The following is an 18,371-nucleotide window of genomic DNA, read 5'->3' as shown; positions in this document are numbered from 1 at the left end:
CTGTGTGTGTGTACCAGAAAGGCAGGGGTTGACAAAAATGAAAGGCAGCAAAAGAAAGACCCAGCATGAGTGGACCTACAGTGTATGCCTGACAGGCAGTCCCTGTTTACTGTCACCTCAGCTGGAAAGCATTCTGTAGGTGGTCATGGTGTGAGGAGGCAACGTGTGTGACTACCTGTGAGGACGAGAGCGGCACGGCACACATCAGACATATTGGTGCCCCCTGGCTCTGATGCCTGGCACGAGACAGGATGACCCACTGGGCTCCAGGTTGCCCCTGACAACACCTCTCCTGTTTGACATTTTCCAAACTTGACCCTCAGTGGGAGCAAATCAGTCTCTCACTTCAGTACAGCAGTAAACAGTGCTATATCTCTAAACAGGATAGTTATGAGTTCAGAGGCCTACAGAACTACATTTAACTTTTTTTCGTCCAAATTTAGGCCTCAAGTCAATTCATTTTGCACATTTTGTCAAGACATTCGCTATGATGAAACAATGTAACGGCAGATTATTAATGTTCACGACTTTTAGTGTATTATTTAGTAGTACAGTTTATAGATATTGCTCATAGTAGAAGGAATGTACAATTAGTGCCTATAAATCTCTGCTACAAACGATGGCATCTGAGAGGGTTTTTTGGGACACATAATTTACTCAAGGGCTCACGTTCCTGGCAATAGAAGCTGTTTAGTGTAGTCGGAGCGCCCCCACTTGGACCGGTAAACAACAAAGACTGCAACATTCATTATGTCAATCCGTGGTCATACTGCAGTGAGGGAAGAATGTGGAGGGGAAAAGCGTACACTTAAATGACTTAGTTAGAAACTAAGTAACTTCCCCAAAGCAACTTTTGTATTGTTCCGAAAACCCGTCATTAACTGTAAAAATATGTACGTTTCTCCTGGCAATTCATAATAAGCTTTACTCAATGTTTCTGCGAATGTTCATAAATGAAATCGATAAAAATTGACATCCAAATGATCATCCGCTTCACACCAGTAACAAATATGCAGCAGGCCTTGTGCAGTAGGCTGGTTTATAACCAGAATACATTATCCTTTTTTATGAGTTACTGCCTGTCTAAATTTGCTCCCAGTCTCAGTGTAAGCATGCGAACGCAGCAGCAAATACATAGTGGGAGGTTATAACCAGTGAAAATGTGAGTAGGGGTGTCCGATTTAAAAATAGGAGAGTGTTTTATGAGTAAAATATCCTAACTCGAAAAGGTTTGTGAACAAGTACTTAATTACATTTGCACATATTAAGTTTTGCGATGGCAGCTTGGTGTGACTTCAGAAATGAAAGAACACTAATGTACAGTTAAAGGAACACCCCCAATAAACATCATGCTTTAGTCCAAAGCCCTATGACCTATCACGTGGTACGGATGTCCTTCGTTCCTCTCTTTTCGGGTTAAACATGGCTGCGCTCTTGAGATCAGCCCGATTATTGAAGTTTTCATCCTCTACATTGCTACAAGTAAGGGGAGCAAGCAAGCATAGTCTCCCGCTTAATCGACTGTACAGCGGAGCCGTCGATAGACGGGGGATCAGAATTTACCCGAGACAAGTCGTGTCAGGATCGCTCAATGTAAACAGGTACTACCCCGGCGTGACATGTAGCCATGTGTGTGGAGGATAACACAATTGTCATTGAGGTCCCACCACGCATAGATTTCTACTCTGCTGAAACAGAAGTCTGTTTCTGCTCGCATGTGTTGTGGAAATTAGGATTTTGAATTGTAATCCACGGAAATGAACAAAATGTTCCCAGAATTGATAGAGAGATTGTCTGCTTGCATAAGCCCAATGGCAGCCTTGTGTAACCATCAATCCGCAGTGTTCAAAATATTACATATCCTTGCAAACGTCGTGTTTCATGAAAATGACGAGAACTGTCCAACACATAATTGCAATACGTTAATTAGTAGCGGATATACCTTTAGTAGCTCGGTTATGTAGTGAAGCTGACAGTAATTTGAGGTATAATAACATGCTACAGGCTCTCCAAATAACCAGCAAGAACAAGGAGACGATAAAACGGGCCCACACATGATTGTGCAAATGTTAGCTTCATTCTGAGTGAGATCAGTTAATGTGGTGACGATGATGCATCGGTGGGACATGCAATTCGTCAGCTCAGTTTCAAAAGGTTACCGGGTCAAGGTCGTTGTCGTCCAGCTGAATTACGTCTGTCAAATCACATATCAACGTAGTTAGGAAACGTTCGTTCTCACATGTCAGTAAGAGCAAACCATATTATAACGTGAGTTTGACGCCTGATTTTCTCACATATTCCCGATTATCATTAGCAAGTCTTTTTGCTGTGTTGCCTGGTGCAAACCTCTGAAGCACCAGAGACTTTGAGAGCCTTCTGGTGACTCCGTTGTGATTTTGTTGTTATTGTCCTGACTGGTTTCTCTCTGGATTCAGGTTTGTTTGGCCCTGCTCAGGGGTACGTCAGTATGGGGTAGCTACTGAACAGCAAAGTGTCCCTAAAGATGAAGCCAGCCTGGGAGTGCGATCTAAACAGGCGCAGCAGTTTGACTGGGCCCTTGCCAAGCTCGACAGCTCTGTTAGGAGAACGGGCCGAGTCACCAAAACTCTGGTGCTCCGCATCTTCCACGACATCTGCCGGACAGGTATTTACGAGGTTTCTAACTGTGTCCTACGCTTTCTCCTCATGTGTCTCTTTCATTTTGCGAGTCCTTGTCCCAAGAAAGGAAACAGCATTTTAGGGGTGAAACTGCATTAATTTCAGTTATCTAAACCCTCATGGATCAGACCCTATGATGAAATGGACTGCTAGAATTATTTTTTTCTTACCAGCGCTTCTGTATGTTTTTAGTTTATCTTAGTTACACAGATGATGTTCTTGGCCTCCTCTCACTGTCTAGGGATAGTAAATCGCCCTGTGTTTTCTCCTCGTTGTCTGCAGGCTACCCAAGTGGGAACCAGGCCTTGCTATTGTTAAGGAGCTGTGGCTCTCTGCTTCCTGAAGTACCTCTGTCAGAGCGCACCGAGCTGGCACACCGCATCTGGGATAAGCTGCAGGAGCTGGGTATGTGGCATTATGTTCAGAAACACCCAAAACAAATGGCATGAATAACTTCCTAGATTTTAATAGCAGCTGTGCTGATTGGCTCATTTTGTATCTTCCTTTGCAGGTGCCTCCTATGATGTCAGCCATTACAATGCTTTGCTTAAGGTGTACCTCCAGAACGAATTCAAGTTCTCCCCCACCGACTTCCTTGCCAAGATGGAGGCGGCTAACGTGTTGCCTAACAGAGTGAGTAGACGCACACGTGACTTATCGAGCAGTCCCCAGAGAATGAAATAACGTGAGATGTCGATGTGTTGTTCTTTGTGCTCAGGTGACCTACCAGAGACTGATTGCGGCATACTGCCAGGATGGTGACATCGAGGGTGCCAGGTGAGATGAAGGACCATACGGTCATGGAGAAGAATTGGCAAGATCAAAATAGTTGTTCTTCAGCCAGCAGCTTTGATCTGTTTTTTCGAACATGTAAATTGCTGAATTCTTGCTCTCTCTCTCTCTCTCTCCCTCTTTTTTTTTTTTTTTTTTTAAAATCTGCAGTAAAATCCTTGGTTTCATGAAGAGCAAGGACCTCCCTATCACCGAGGCCGTTTTTAATTCCTTGGTGACAGGCCATTCCCGAGCAGGGTGATTCAGTGTTCCGTCTGACAGCATTTATAGTTTTCCTAGAAATTTCCATCGAATTTGGTTGGTCACGGCTGTGTGTGTGTACGTGCAGGGACATGGAGAGTGCTGAAAACATCCTGTCCGTCATGAGGGGGGCGGGCATTGAACCTGGAGCAGATACATACCTTTCCCTCCTCATCGCATATGCAGAGAAGGGCGATATGGAAAAAATCAAACAGGTGAAAACTGATGGGGCTTGAGGGGTTGGCTCACTGGGTCAGGGTGACCTGTAAGCAAAAAAAGAAGAGTTATAAATATTTAAAATCTCATCAAGAGGGCCAAGCAATTGTTACATGCTTATTATGCTTGAATGAGAAAATGAAGCAGTCTATGAATGCATCTTTTGAACAGCTATTTACTTAATGTCCCATCATCACTGGATAACCCATTTGACAGAACAATTTCCTTCCATCCAAACACCTGGCCTAAGTAATTGAGGTCTTGGTTATTTGCACACAAATTAAATCAGGAATAATTGTGTGAATAAGCAGTCCTCAGGACTCTAGCTGGGAAACACTGATTTGCACTGACATTCATTTTCAACTCAGTTCGTGTATTGTCCTGAATTTTGCCCCATGATGTGCTGTTGATTATATATCTGCTAGTTTTGAACATCCCACTATTCAGTATTCCATTGCACTCCCTGTCATCATGACTGGATATTCCTTTGGCGTGCATTGGCACATGATTAAATATACAGCCACAGTTTTTTTTTTTACAAGCTTTTAGACTTATAGTTTATATTGTCTTACTGTCTTTGTTTAGCCGCTGCCGCCAACTCTATAAGCCTCTGTACTAAGCCCTCATTTGTCTGTCCGACCTTAGACTCTTGAGACAGTAGAGAACACGGACACGAGTCTGATGGACAGAGACCTGATGCAGGTGGTTTTCAGTCTGGCCAAGTCCGGTCATCAGCAGTATGTGCCCGAGGTCGTGGAACGCATGCGCCACGAGAGGGGATACGTGCCAGGTATGGAGCAGTGCCACGGGGCACCGTCACATGGGTGTTTGCGCTGTGACGGAGGCAGGGCAACATGCACCACACATTGGGTTTTTTTGTTTTGTTTTGTTTTGTTTTTTCAGAACAAATTCTAGATCTTTTCAAAATGTTTCTTTGCCAAATCTCACTATTTGACAATTCCCTGGTATGCATGGCTATAGCGCAACCTTCTGCAAGTGTCAGAATTCATCAGTATCAAATCGTATAGTCGTGAGTCATGCTTGTCTAGTATGATGAGGGTCCACAATCAAAAATCAGTCTTGTGTGAATTATGGAAAATTAAGGTTAAGACCGGTCATCACGACCAAAACTGATACCCCATCGCTGGTGTCTCGAAACATCTGATATGGGCTTGCATCATTACTGATATAACAGGATACATATTGCATATTGCTGTGTCTGACTGACAGTATTTAACCTCTCTTTTTGTGCCTCCAAACAGATGCTATGAACCTATGTTTGAGTCTGATCACTCAAGGCCATGAAGACACAGCTTTCAATGTTCTCAAGACCTTCCCCACCTTACAAGCAGAGTCCCAGAACAGCGAAACCCCTGACCTGGGAAACTTCTTTCTGCGCCACTGTGTCAACATGGAGAAAGTAAGAACCACAGCCTGTGGTCTCTGACTGAACGGGAGTTAGCGTCTGGATAATACCATCTGTCCTTCTCTAGTATTCAACGAAAGAAAGAAATATGTTATGAAGCCTGTCTTACTCTGGTATTCTGTGCTCAGGATAGTGATTCTTCTTATTTCTGTAGCCTGTTGATAAGGTCGTTGGCTACTGTCAAGAGCTGAAGGAAGGCAACTTGCACTCTGCACCACTTCAGTTCACCCTCTACTGCGCTCTGGATGGCAAGAAAACTGGTATGTGTTGTACACACAGATAAACAGGTCGTTGGATAAGACCTTTGCCCACCCACCCACACACACAAAAAAATGAAGAAACATCAATTGCAAGTTTTTAAGTTTTAGAATCATAAACAGACACTTGTGAACTTTGTCACTTAATATTGGTTAAGCTGGTTGGTTAGTTAGTTAGGGTCAGTCTGACATTGATTCCTTCCCTTCAATAAAGGTATGGCAGTGGCGTTGATGAAGAGGATGAAAGAGGGAGGCCTGCCTGTAAGACCTCACTACTTCTGGCCCCTCCTCACCCAGCACCAAAGAGACAAGAACATACCAGGTGAGTTCCAATGCGAAACTTCCCGGCCACCAAAGTCCGAGTCGCGCGCGAGAGTTTTGTAGCCTTTCGAGCCTTGTCCACGCGACCCTTTTAGCGACCGCAGGGCAAGTGGTTTATGGTAAGGTGGTATCAGCAGGAGGTGCATACACACTTTTGGCAGCTGCACTCCTCCTGCGGTCTTACCCCTGCCGTCTCAAACGCGGTGAGTGACGGACCTTAACTGATTGAAGCTGTTGTCACTCAGTCTTGGTTGTGACTGACTGTAGTGTTTCGGACACTACCTCGTTGTCACTCACCGGGCTGTTAAGCCGTGTCACAGGCTTGACTGTGTCCTCTTACGCCTGTGTGTGAATGACATTTCAAGTCTGTGATTAGAGGTCAACTGGTTGAGTGACGGATGGAAATGGATTGGGCTCGCAGTGTGCCCGTCGCGGTAACCGTGGCAACCCCCGCTCTTTCTTACGCTGTCATTCATCGTGTTGTCATTCTTTCCTGTCATAATTGATTCTAGTAATTCCACTGTAATTTCTGTGAGCTGTTGGGTGAAAGCATGAAGCAACTGCAAATTGATGTGACCTTTTATCTTGACCATAATACTCTGCATAAATATTGATATATAAATTTACCTACGTATCAATATGGTTACTATAACCTTCCAAATTAGTGTTATCCATAACTACGTATTGTTTCCACAAACATTGCAGGGATGTTTTTATTCTAGTTTCAAGTTGGCCAACACCCAATATATACATTTATTACCTGTGTATTATTGGTGACAATTATTAGCACTAGTACTCCTCACTTTGTCCTCAGTTTGTTCACCTATAATGAGAAAATGGAGCTTCTGTAGTAGAATTGCTTTGTGTATGTTGGTGAATGGGACTTCCATGGGGGGCTATGGTGATTGCACATCCTTTGGGGTGAATATCTTCTGAACTGCCCTTGGGCTGAGGATTGACTTTATGCTCAGAGGTATTGAAGGGGAGATGGCTGGCCCCTCCCCCACCCAGGGACGTAAAGGTCAGAGTTCATTTTGCCTCAGTGGTGAAAGCAGCCATGTCTTTTTCACTTACAGCCTTGCCTTCGGCTGTGTGAAGACGGTGAGGTACAGAGGTTAGGGGGTCTTCTAAGGGTTAAATTCTGCAGTTAGCTAACCCACCTCATATGCCCCATCAAACTCCATTCAAATCAATTTCCTTTACTGTGTGTCCCAGGTTATCTCTTTATTTATGTGTAAGGGGAAAGAGTTCATTGCATTGAACTTTTCTGTTTTGACGAATTTAGATGTTTTTCCCCTTTTCTTCAATATGATCGTAACGATTATAACTCACTTCAGGTTTAAATGGAGATATTCAGTATCGTGAAATAATCAAATTAAATCAGTCACCTGGTGCCATGGGGTTTGAGCAAGTGAACTCAGCAGGCAGACTTGTGGACTGATAATGAAAGGAAGGTAACATCACTTTGGCTAACGTTTGTTTCGGTTGGCGTTAGCGCTCACCTTTATGAAAGATGCAGTTTCACCGACTCCTCCTTTCCTTTTGTACCGGGGGTGAGCGAGCGTAGATTAAGTTTGTGTGTGTGTGTGTGTGTGTGTGTGTGTGTGAGGGGAAGTGTGTGGTGGAGGCTATGTGACAGAATGCAGAGTGACTAGGTCTCATATAAATGCAAGCGCTCTGAGGGAATTCACTTTGAATTACGCGCGCCGCTGTGCACGGCCATGAAACATTAAGCACCATGTCACTTTCTGTCCACAGGTGTCACTGGCGGGCAGGCACCAGCCTTCCTCCCTCCTTCCCTTCCTCCCTCTTTCTCCTCCACGAGAGAGAGAGAAGAGAAGAGAACTTTGCATTTTGATGAGGTGTGGGTTTAGGCAGGCGAGTTTGAAGAAGCATATGCTAGCTTTGTCTTAGCGGCCGCGAGCGAGAGACGCTTGTCTCGTCAAAACAGCGAGTACAGCTTATTGCTTGTGACATAGCGCGAGGAGAATGCCCCGGCCTCTTGCTCGGCTCAGAAGAGGCTTTTAGTTTCAGATTGGAACTCTTTTCCCACCAGTTGGAGTTAAGGGAAAAAAAAAAAATCAGAATCAGTTGGACCATCTTTTGTTGTCTGCCTACATGTTCTTTCAGAACCCTTATTTGCACACATTTTCGAGGCCATTTTTCTCATCTCTACAGTGTAAAAGTGTGAGAATGAATATGAAATAAAGTGTTAAGCTGTGTTATTTTGTCAGAGAGTTGAAGGAAATAAACTGATCGCCTCTACTCATATTTCTGACCTGTGTTAGTATTGTCTGAAGACACACTAAAACGAATTCAGTATTTGAAGCAGAAGCTGTTTTTTTTTTTCCTACGGGAGCTCTGCACAGAAAGGAGATGTCTTTGGAATACTATACCATTTCAGCAGAGATATACTGGGCTCCGTTTGTGATTGCTTATGTATTAATTGCAGTGTTAAAGGTAGTTTTTTTTGTGTGTCATCTACACGTAGGTTCTTAATTTTTCCAAAAAAGAAAAGGTTCCCTTTTCTGAGAAGTGTCCCTTAAGATACTTTTTAAACAGGCTATTAATTCGCACTCTCATGTTCTTTGTTTGTGTACCTTTCGTTCAGGTTTTAAATGGATACGCTGTTTTCACTTTATTTAAAAGCTAGAAGCTTCAAGCTTTCAATTTTCTCTTTATACCTAAGCTATAATCCATGCCATACTCTTCCTTTACACCCTCTTCTCAAGCGAGAAAGACTCTTTGGAGCCTTAGATACTTCCTGCACTTGAAGTTTGGTCATGAAACCCAGTCATGTAGCAAACACAAGCCTCAGTGTCACCTGAGAATTAAATAAACCTACCCTGGTGCTGTAAAAGCCCACTCACATGCTCTCCTGGAAAAAAAAAAAAAAAAAAATTGCTGATTCCAGTATCTTGACTTCTCATGTGAAGAGACGGGCTATCCATTTTTAAGCCCCATTCATATGTTCCCTATCCGTCTGCGGCGTTCCAGTCAACCTTATGGCTGTGAAATGGATCTATGGATTATTAAACAGGAAAACAGGTGAATTTCGTTCATAAAATGCAAGCATGAATAGATGGAAGGCCCTGAGGGTTCCATTGAGGAGAGAGCGTCTGATCGGCTGTTTACTTTTCTTGAAAGCAGAGGGGTGGTTAGCTGTAAGAGAGCATGAATGGGGGAGGTGAGCGAAAGAGTCTGTAATGGAGAGAGGGAGTTGAAGGGATGGATGGATGGTTGGATGGATGGATGGACACTTCAGGTACTCTACCTGCCTAATGCTCTCACACAATCTTTTCCCGACTCCAACCACAGGTTTTAATGGCAGATAAAAGCACAACTTATCTTTTATTCAGGTGTATTGGGAGAGTGGGAGGTATTGCCAGGTGAATGGCTCTCTGCTGAGAATTGCGATACAGACCGTTGTAGACTTAGGTGGAGAGTAAACAGTACACAAATCGCCAAGTTCACATGTTCTTACAAACTCGTATCTTTCTCACGGACAGACACGCACACGTGCACACACACACACACACACACACACGCGCTCACACACTCTCATTTACCTCTTACGCGACAGCAGAATTTCTTATGGCTGGTTTTGGTTGTTGGCACAGGCCTATTCCATATGCATGGGTCTGCTTCCAGCTTCTCCCTGAGGCGGGACGTCAAGGCCCTGCTGGAGAACAGGCTTCAAGGTTAAGGCTTCAGAGTTAAGGGCCTGTGTTGTCCTCCTAAACGCAGTAGACTTCAGGGCCAACCCGAGAGGAGGTTCCTTTAATCGTATTCAGATTATCTTTGTCTTTAATTTTAGCCTGCTCTTTTTTTTCTTTTTTTTTGGCTCCGTGCATTGTAAATGGCTTTTCTTTCGCTTGAGGAAGTGGGGGGTGTGAAACTGTCCGCTCAGTTTTGGGGCAATTTGTGCCTCTGCTGCCTTGCAGTTGTTTACCTCTTAACACTTCTCTCTTTTTCCTTGGGTATGCTACAACATCTAGATTTGACTAGAGGTTTTATTTCAAGAAATATTGACAGTGTTGGCCATTTAAGTGGCCGGTGTGTACTTAACTAATGCTGTGTGCGTGCGTGCGTGTGCATGCATGCGTGCGTGTGTGTGTTTTAAAGGTACTTTGGAAGTGCTGAGAGGCATGCAGGACCTGGATGTCCTCCCTGATGTTGAGACTTACACCACCTATATCCTGCCTGCCTTCCCTTCTGTGGACAGCGCCAGAACTGCACTGAAGGTAACAAAGTGTTTGTGGTCTCGATGGGTGTTATTATTTTAGTGTTTTTCTGTTACCTATTTGTATGTGTGGGTGGGTGTTATTATTTTAGTGTTTGTCTGTTACCTATTTGTGTGTGTGTGTGTGTGAGAGAATCTGAATACGTGGATTTCATGATTGTAGGACGCTGGCTGCGCGGTGGATACCGAGGGTTTTGTCTCATCTGAGTTACGTGCCGAAGCTGCGAGTGGGGACCTGTCACGACTGCTCTCTATGAGTGAGTATTGATCACTGTTCTGAAATTCATTACGAAGTCATTAACCCACATGTTTTTTTTGGTTTTTTAAGGTGAACAGTATTTGTTTAGAGAAGGTTTCATATTTGTCAAACTGAATTGGAAAGCATTTGGATTTAAAACAAATGATCTGTAGTCCCAGTCAGAATGGTTCAGACTGAAATGTTTATGGGAACAAATACCTGAAGATTTCCTGTAGCCTCTTACACTGTTATTACCCAATCTTTTGCACAGAGAGATAAAATAGTTGTAAGGGAATTATCCAAAGCCTGTTAACTCTGATAAAAAAAAAAAAAAACCCTCTGGACTTTGCTGAGATGCCAGGCCAGATGGATCCTGGGTGAAGGGTGTGTTTAGCTGACGTTTTGCCTGGAGGCTAATTGCCCATCAGTATAAGTGTGTGTCTTACGCACATACACACACACACACACACACACTCACACACACTGAGCTCGCTCGCTCGCTCTCTCTCTCTTTCTCTCTCTCTCTCTCTCTCTCTCTCTCTCTCTCTCTCTCTCTCTCTCTCTCTCTCTCTCTCTCGTGTGCTCATCAGGGCCTTTTAAGTGATTAGTGTATGTGACTATGTGAGAAACGGGAGAGAAGCGCCTAATCTTTCAGAGGTGAAGAGGGATGGTTGCTGTTAAATAATTGACGCTCTTCCTTCATCGTCGCCCCGGCAATTCATCACCTCCTCTCTCTCTCTCTCTCCATCCGTTTATCCATTTTCCTGTTTCGCCGGGAGACACATCTCATCTTCTCAGACTAGGCACCAAACGTTGTGCGGTTAGACTATATGCGAAGTGACATATAGTCACTTTCAGTAAGACAGTGTTTGTAGGTTCCCGGATAGATTGGAGACAAACGGGCTTTTTGGAGGACAGTGACCTTGTGGGAGTGATTTTAGCTAAAGTTTGGACTGGAGGATATTCCTTTATTTTCTCTGGCTTTAGTCGCGCCGTTTTGCTTTGGGAATTCTTCCTAGATAAAATAGTTGCTCGTGAGTGGCTGTTTCTTAGAAGTGTCAAACCTGTCAGAGGATGAGGGCGGATAGTGTTTGTGTATCACAGTGAGAGTTTATTCTTGAACTTCCCAGTTTGAAAGTTATAAAGCTCCACACAAAATGCAAAGACTACTGAGTAATGATCTCACAGAGAGAAGGATGAAATCAGCAGTGTTCCTGTGTCTCCCTAGTCACCTTCAGTGTATTTCTGTGGAAAGTACTAGAATGTGTAATAAATAAACATGTTCCTTATTTTTCAAAGAAATAAACTATGGTCTTGATAAATGGTGAAATAGCCCCCTGGAAATGGATAACAGTTTCCAAGATGTACTGAAATTGTCATGAAGGCTTTTTTTTTTTTTGGTATTTATTTGAACCTCTGTGTTTGTGTGTGTATGTTTGTGTATTTATATTTTATATATAATAAATAAGTTAAATAGATAGGTAAATATATATGCATTTGTATAAGTACATGCATATATATATATATATATATACACACACACACACACACACATATATATATATGTGTGTGTGTGTGTGTGTAAAATTAATAATTAAATATATGTGTGTGTATGTGTATACATAAATATATATGTATGTGTATATATATATATGTAATACACGCACACACACAAACACATACATATGCACACACAAATACACATATACACTCATGTGCCGCATATATGACGGCGGTCCCATAAGATTGTGATGGAGCTGAAAAATTCCTATCGCCTAGTGATGTTGTAACGTTGTAGCGCAATGCATTATTCGTGTGTTTATGGTGATGCCAGTGTAAACAAACCTGCTGCACTGCTGCGTCCTATAAAAGTATAGCACGAACAGTTATGTACAGTACATAATACTTCAGAATGATAACAACTATGTTACTGGTTTATATATTTACTATACTGTACTTTTTATCGTTATTTTAGAGTGTACTCTATCTACTTATCAAAAAAGTTTAGGTTTGTAGTCTAGGAGCAGTAGGCTATACCATATAACTCAGGTGTGTAATGGGCTATACCATCTAAGTTTGTGTAAGTACGCCCTATGATGTACGCATAATAACTAAATTGCCTAACGACGCATTTCTCAGAACATATCCCCATCGTTAAGTGATGCATGACTGTACACACGTACACGCACACACACACACTGCATTTTGATTGGCCTAAATGAAAAATATTGTAAGAAAGTGGAAAGACCCAGCTACCACATTTGTCATAAAAACACAGACCTGTCATTGTTTCTTTTCCATTTTAGTAATCATCATGATGCAGAGATTTTCATTGACATGCTTTTTTTTTTCCTTCTTTCATTCTTTCTTTCTTTTTTTTTTTCTTTCTTGCCTGCAGTGTCTTCTCCCGAGTTCCCTGCCATTGACCTGAGCGCTTTCAGAGGAAGTCTCATAATCGGGTTCAGGAAGTAAGTTGTATGCTGATATTTGTGTGTGTGTGTGTGTGTAAAGTAATTTCACTCTCTGACACACACACACACACACACATATGCACACAGGCGCGCACCCGTACGGAGGCGGTCACCCTTAAGCCAGAGCCTAAGGACAGCATGGAGGCAATGCAAATAAGTCTTACTGTTCTGTCTCTGTGCGGTCCTGAGGGTGGTCCAGCCTTAGGGAGCACTGTGTGCGCTCTGGTTGGTGAATAGAAATCTTTTCACACTCACCCTTTCCCCCCCACAGCTATGCCTCCAGTCCTTGGCACTGCCATAACTTTCCCAGTCTACTTAGTCATTCATTTACCCATGCATACACACAGAGGCCATTAATGTGTCACCATGGTTACTGGGGTTTTTTTTGTTTTTTTTTTACTCCATTAACGGTCGGCACCTGAGGAGAAGGGCAGACTGACCTTAGGCAAAAGTTAGATATACTGTTGGCCATATTGCAGTAGTTTTCCTTTTACTGCTGTATTATTGGCTTGCTTGTATTTAATGAGTTAACAGCAATAGCACGGTAATCATATTTTCTGAGCAGAGCAGGAGTCAAAGAGCGAAAGAAGATGTAGCATCTGTGTGTGTGTGTGTGTGTGTCTGTGTGTGTGTGTGTGTGTATTTGTTTGAGAGATCCTGGTAACTACACAGTTTGTACCAGTTGTGAATTGCATTTTGACAGCTGATCTTGAATTGTAGAATGATTGAGAAGAGCATGTAACACACCTGATCCTCGAACAGCTAATTACTGGGAACTTCTCCACGGTGCCCCCACCCGTCTCTGGTTTGGGGGGGGGGGAGGCATTTCCGAGACCTGAGTTGTTGTCTGCGGCGCGGTGCCGTTGTCGCGGACGATAGTTCTCAGACAGATTGGGTTGTCAGGCGCACGGAGTAGGGTGGGGTGACGTCGGGGGTTCTGTCAGCGTGGCGACCCGCTCCTGTCACTGCCAAGGTCAAGGGATAATTTAATCATTAAAGAGACCAGAGCCCATCCCCCCCCCACCCCCACCCCCACCCCCAGACTGCCTTCTTCCTGTCGTTTCTCATCACCCGACAAGCCTAGCACTGTAACGCTGTCAACATAATCCAAGCTACAAAGTGCTGAGAATGTGTGTGTGTGTGTGTTTGTGTGTGTGTGTTGTCTTTTATAGAGTATGCTGTACTCATGCCTTATTTTAGCCATTTGTCTCTTTGCATTGTCTTCACCTATTGGTTCAGGCCCGTGTGTGTTACCGGGACAGACATGATACGAAACAGAACTTCACATATTCTCTGTTCTCTTTTGTGCTCTGTTTAAACTTAATGGCCTTAATGTGACACACCAAATGAACATAAACCACTGTGCCACTCACTCAAGTCACTCTGGCCAAGTCATTGAGGCCTTTTAGAGGCTCTCACTTATTTGTGTTTGTGAGTATGTGTAACTCCTGACATCTCTTATCCTCTGCTGCCCTCTACAGGTTTACAGATGTGGAGACAATGGCTAAGGTAAGCAGTACTTCCAGCAAGCTTGGCGACAGTCGAGGCAGTTGTTAAGACTCTGAATATTTTTCTATAAGCCCAATGTTAACAGGCTTAGATATCGCCCTAAATTCTGAAAGGGTGACCTTTGGTTTTGTTTTTATGGTTTTTAGTGAATGCTCATCACTCAATTTAAAAGGCAGATAAAAGTTATTCAGTGATATCTATACATGCGCATGTAGTTGTATATTGGCTGAATATCCAGCTGCAGCGGCTGAACTGATGTTATAAGTGTATGTAAATGTCTTTCTGTGTTTGATTTTTGCATGATTATCATTGCAGATCACGGAGCTTCTCTACAATGACAAGCGATTCAGTCAAACCGCTGAACCAAGCGGTGAGATTTTTTTCCATGCCTTTATTTATTTGTTTATTTGTCCACTTGTTTATTATATTAATCATTTTTAGATGTTTACCAGCCCCTATCATCACCTCCTTTGTTCTGCTCGTTTGAGTGTGCACTGCTAGTTGTGGATTTGACTGCACAAGCATTGAATGGCGAAACAGGGGTGAAATGTTGGTGTGGGAGAGTGTTTATCAGAGTGTGTATGAATTTGTCTGCACTGCCAGTTGGCTTGATGGAGACTGTCCTGACAGCCTCACTTTGGGTTAAGTGTGTATCTGTGATGCAGTGTGCACTATCCCTTTTTGTGTGTGTGTGTGAGAGAGAGAGAGAGAGAGAGAGCCTGTCTGGCCACTGACTGTGTGCTGAGTAAACAGACCGCGTGTGTGTGTGTGCGTGTGTATGTGTGTGTGTGTGTGTGTGTGTTACTGTGTCATCTCAATGCGTCTGACCCAGCAGCGGTGCTGGTGTGTAAGCAGGTGGGAGTGATGGAGACGGTCTCTCTGTCTCTTCAGATTGCCTTGTGTCACACGAGTGTGTGTGTGTGAGGCTGTCACATGCCCCACATATAATACCTCATGCTTCAGTCAAGAGGGGAGTTGGCCTGCTACTGTCAGCAAAAAACACACACACTTTCTCTCTCTCTCACACACGCACACACACACACTGGTGTCAGCTGTCATACTGCGTCTTATATTTTTGTGTTGTGTCTGTTGTTTTTTTTTCTATTTTCCCTTGCCTTATAATATGAGTGTGTGTGTGAGAGAGTACGTGTGGGAGAGGTGGACAGGGGCAGAGAATGAGAATAATACACACCCTTTCCCTCCCCACAGAGACTGTGGCCTACTTTCTGTATAACTTGATTGACGGCATGCGTGAGACAGAAGTGCAGGCCCAGGAGGAGAGGCTGCGACAGTTCTTCGGCCAGCTCAAGAGCCGGGTACACACACCAACACATTTACACACCTGACTCTGATGCTAATATAGCACGCACACCTAAACATAAATGTGCAGTGATAGATATGCTCAGGCACGGGATGTTTTTTTTTTCTGTTATGCTGTTCCGTTTTATCTTTTGGGTTTTTTTTACTGCTCCATTTTATCTTTTGTTTTTTGTTTTTTTTCACTGTTCCATTTTATCTTTTGGGGGGTTTTATTTTTATCTTTTGGGTGTTTATTACTATATTTTTCCATTTCAGTTAAATGTCTAAAAATGCTGTGTTACAGTTTAAAAGCACTTCTAGTCATTAAGTCGTCAGATCTATAATACCAGTGAAACATAAATGGGTGATCATGAATATTATCAATGTGATTTTTTTTTATTTTTTTTTTAACAGAACATCATGATTCCTATGAGCATTTACAGGGGCATCCGGAACACTCTTAATTCAGCACATGTCCCAGAGCTGATCAAGGTACAACTTGACTTTTATTCTACAGTATGTGGAGTATTTTGTTAGTAGATGAATTAAATGTCCCTACGTTGTTTTTTTGGGGGGGGGGGTTTGAAACAGGATGTGATTGGACTTGTGGACAGCAAAGATCCCATTAGTCTCACAGAGCCCACCAGCCCTACCCCTAAAGTAAGTGTGCTTGAGTGTGTGTTTGACATCGCTCTTATGGTTCTTGGTGAATGTGCATATCTAAATAATATAATCACATTTTTGAGGTAGTCAGAGCAGATGAAAAGGTGCTGATTGATTATTTGAGGTGTGTGTATGTTCATGCTTTTTACACCTGCTATAGAGGGACTGGTCTAGAAATTTACTTGACATGCTTCTCTTGTCTATCTGTCTTTCTGTCTGTCTCCCCCCCCCCCCTTCTCTCTCTCTCTCTCGTACACACACACAATCTCCTTTAGGGTATTGAGGGCAAGGTGATATTTTTGGAGAAGAGGTTAGAGGAGTTGAAAGCAGAGGGGAAGCCTATTGGACCCACTCTCAAACAGCTTATCTTGGCCTTGTGCGCTGAGGAGGTAAAAAAAAAAACCCCAAAAAAGCGGCCCTCTCTTCCCACCTCCGTTCTCCCCCATGGTCTTATTCATCATTTCATCGGTTTGACGGTGTTCCTTAAGGCGCGTGTCCTCCCGGCTCGTTCAGACATACGTACATGTGTTCTGTCCACAGAAGCTGGAACGTGCTCTAGAACTGAAGGCCCAGCACGAGGGTGAAATGACAGTGGGGGCTTACGCCGCGCTCATCAACCTCTGCAGTCGTCACGACAACGCCGAGGAGGCCCTGAATCTGAAAAGAGAGCTGTGAGTGGAAACCTGCACGCACACTTAACGCACAAGCACAGAATTAAGACTTTTTACAACGCATTACAGATAAAGACACATTTAAAATACAGAGAACAGTTAGCGCTATGTTACCAACGCGCAATACACAGCACTGTCTAGCTGTGCGTAAAAATTTAATATACGCACATGACGGAGCATACGGGGAGAGAATTATTAGCTATAATATATAAGAACCGGACCGTCCGACAATGAACCGCCGCTTGACATGAAAGTTTAACAGACTTCATTTGGGCGCTGCTGGTTGATGCTAATGGAGACGCTGGTACGCTGCTTTTAACCAACCTCTTCTGTCCAGTGTTTTTTGTTCTCGTTAGACAAATGTCATAGGTCCAGAGCCACTTTAAATGTCACTGTGTGTGAGTGTCAGAAAGAAGTACATAGATTCCAACAAAGTGGTAGATGACAGAGTACAACTCGTTTGGAATCGTTTCTGGATTGTGTTTAAAGTTGTGGCATTTTTTTTTTTTCACAGGTTCAAATTGAAGCTTGAGATGTGCATGATGATCGATTAGTGATGAGATCGTTTTGATTTGATTTGGGATACACTGGCTAAAATGGTATTTGGGTTATGTTCTCCCCACCCCCCCCTCCCCCTCCCCAGGTCACGGAAGGATTCTGAAGTGGCACTTGAGGCCAGTAAATACATAGCCTTGGTGCGCGTGCTGTGTAAGCATGGCAGAACAGAAGGTCAGTGGTTCTGCTCTTCTTTCACGAAAATGTATTTTTTGTGTGTGTGTGTGTGTTTGTGTTTGTGTTTGTGTGTTTCTGTGTGTTTCTGTGTGTGCGATTGCGTGCGTGCATGTGTGTGTGTGTCAGAGATCACCTGTCACTTTCTTGAGGATGAACTTTTTAAGTGCTGTAAAAGTAATCTCAAACAGCTCTGGGTTTTTTCCCCCCTCTTTGTCTTCGGCGGTGGCCGTAGGTAGGTGGATGGTAATGTTAACAGAGGCTTAAAGTGAAAAACAGCAGCACCTCGTACGCAGATTTCTCATTCTCTTTGCCTTACTGGCTCGGTTAAACGAGGCAAGGAGACGACCCGATGAAAGAGTAGAGGGTCCTGTAAGATATCTTTTCATCTGTACCACTGAAAGAGAAACGCTTCAGCCTCTTATATTCCATATGGAAGATGATTTCAAATTTCAGTTGATGGTTTAATTACTTTGAAAAGCTGTATTTAGACCCAGAAGATGGTGTGCGTGCGTGCGTGCGTGCGTGCGTGCGTGTGTGTGTGTGTGTGTGCGTGTGTGTGTGTGTGAGTGAGAGAGGCGCTAGATGGCTGTCTCTCTGGACGGCCACCATATTAATCAGCCATTATCTGAATTCCA

The 18,371-nt window shown here is 43.4% G+C and overlaps 1 protein-coding gene across 1 annotated transcript in view; it reads left to right on the top strand.

Annotated features, from left to right (window-relative positions):
- The first annotated feature begins 1,420 nt into the window (after positions 1-1,420).
- The window catches only part of lrpprc (leucine-rich pentatricopeptide repeat containing), a 43,055-nt gene continuing 26,104 nt past the window's right edge, over positions 1,421-18,371 (top strand). The window contains exons 1-22 of the mRNA XM_030770441.1: positions 1,421-1,601; positions 2,436-2,644; positions 2,941-3,063; positions 3,170-3,291; positions 3,377-3,435; positions 3,601-3,687; positions 3,779-3,905; positions 4,552-4,696; positions 5,169-5,326; positions 5,487-5,592; positions 5,804-5,911; positions 10,036-10,154; positions 10,317-10,410; positions 12,790-12,859; positions 14,344-14,371; positions 14,687-14,741; positions 15,581-15,687; positions 16,085-16,162; positions 16,262-16,330; positions 16,609-16,722; positions 16,874-17,004; positions 17,648-17,733. Of these exons, the coding sequence (XP_030626301.1) occupies positions 1,423-1,601; positions 2,436-2,644; positions 2,941-3,063; positions 3,170-3,291; positions 3,377-3,435; positions 3,601-3,687; positions 3,779-3,905; positions 4,552-4,696; positions 5,169-5,326; positions 5,487-5,592; positions 5,804-5,911; positions 10,036-10,154; positions 10,317-10,410; positions 12,790-12,859; positions 14,344-14,371; positions 14,687-14,741; positions 15,581-15,687; positions 16,085-16,162; positions 16,262-16,330; positions 16,609-16,722; positions 16,874-17,004; positions 17,648-17,733 (2,374 nt within the window). The 5' untranslated portion in view covers positions 1,421-1,422. The remainder of the gene's footprint in view (positions 1,602-2,435; positions 2,645-2,940; positions 3,064-3,169; positions 3,292-3,376; positions 3,436-3,600; positions 3,688-3,778; positions 3,906-4,551; positions 4,697-5,168; positions 5,327-5,486; positions 5,593-5,803; positions 5,912-10,035; positions 10,155-10,316; positions 10,411-12,789; positions 12,860-14,343; positions 14,372-14,686; positions 14,742-15,580; positions 15,688-16,084; positions 16,163-16,261; positions 16,331-16,608; positions 16,723-16,873; positions 17,005-17,647; positions 17,734-18,371) is intronic.

This window comes from Chanos chanos, chromosome 4 (assembly GCF_902362185.1).
Source record: "Chanos chanos chromosome 4, fChaCha1.1, whole genome shotgun sequence".
Taxonomy (NCBI): domain Eukaryota; kingdom Metazoa; phylum Chordata; class Actinopteri; order Gonorynchiformes; family Chanidae; genus Chanos; species Chanos chanos.
Note: the sequence above shows the minus strand (reverse complement) of the source record. Positions and strands in the feature narration are given on the sequence as shown.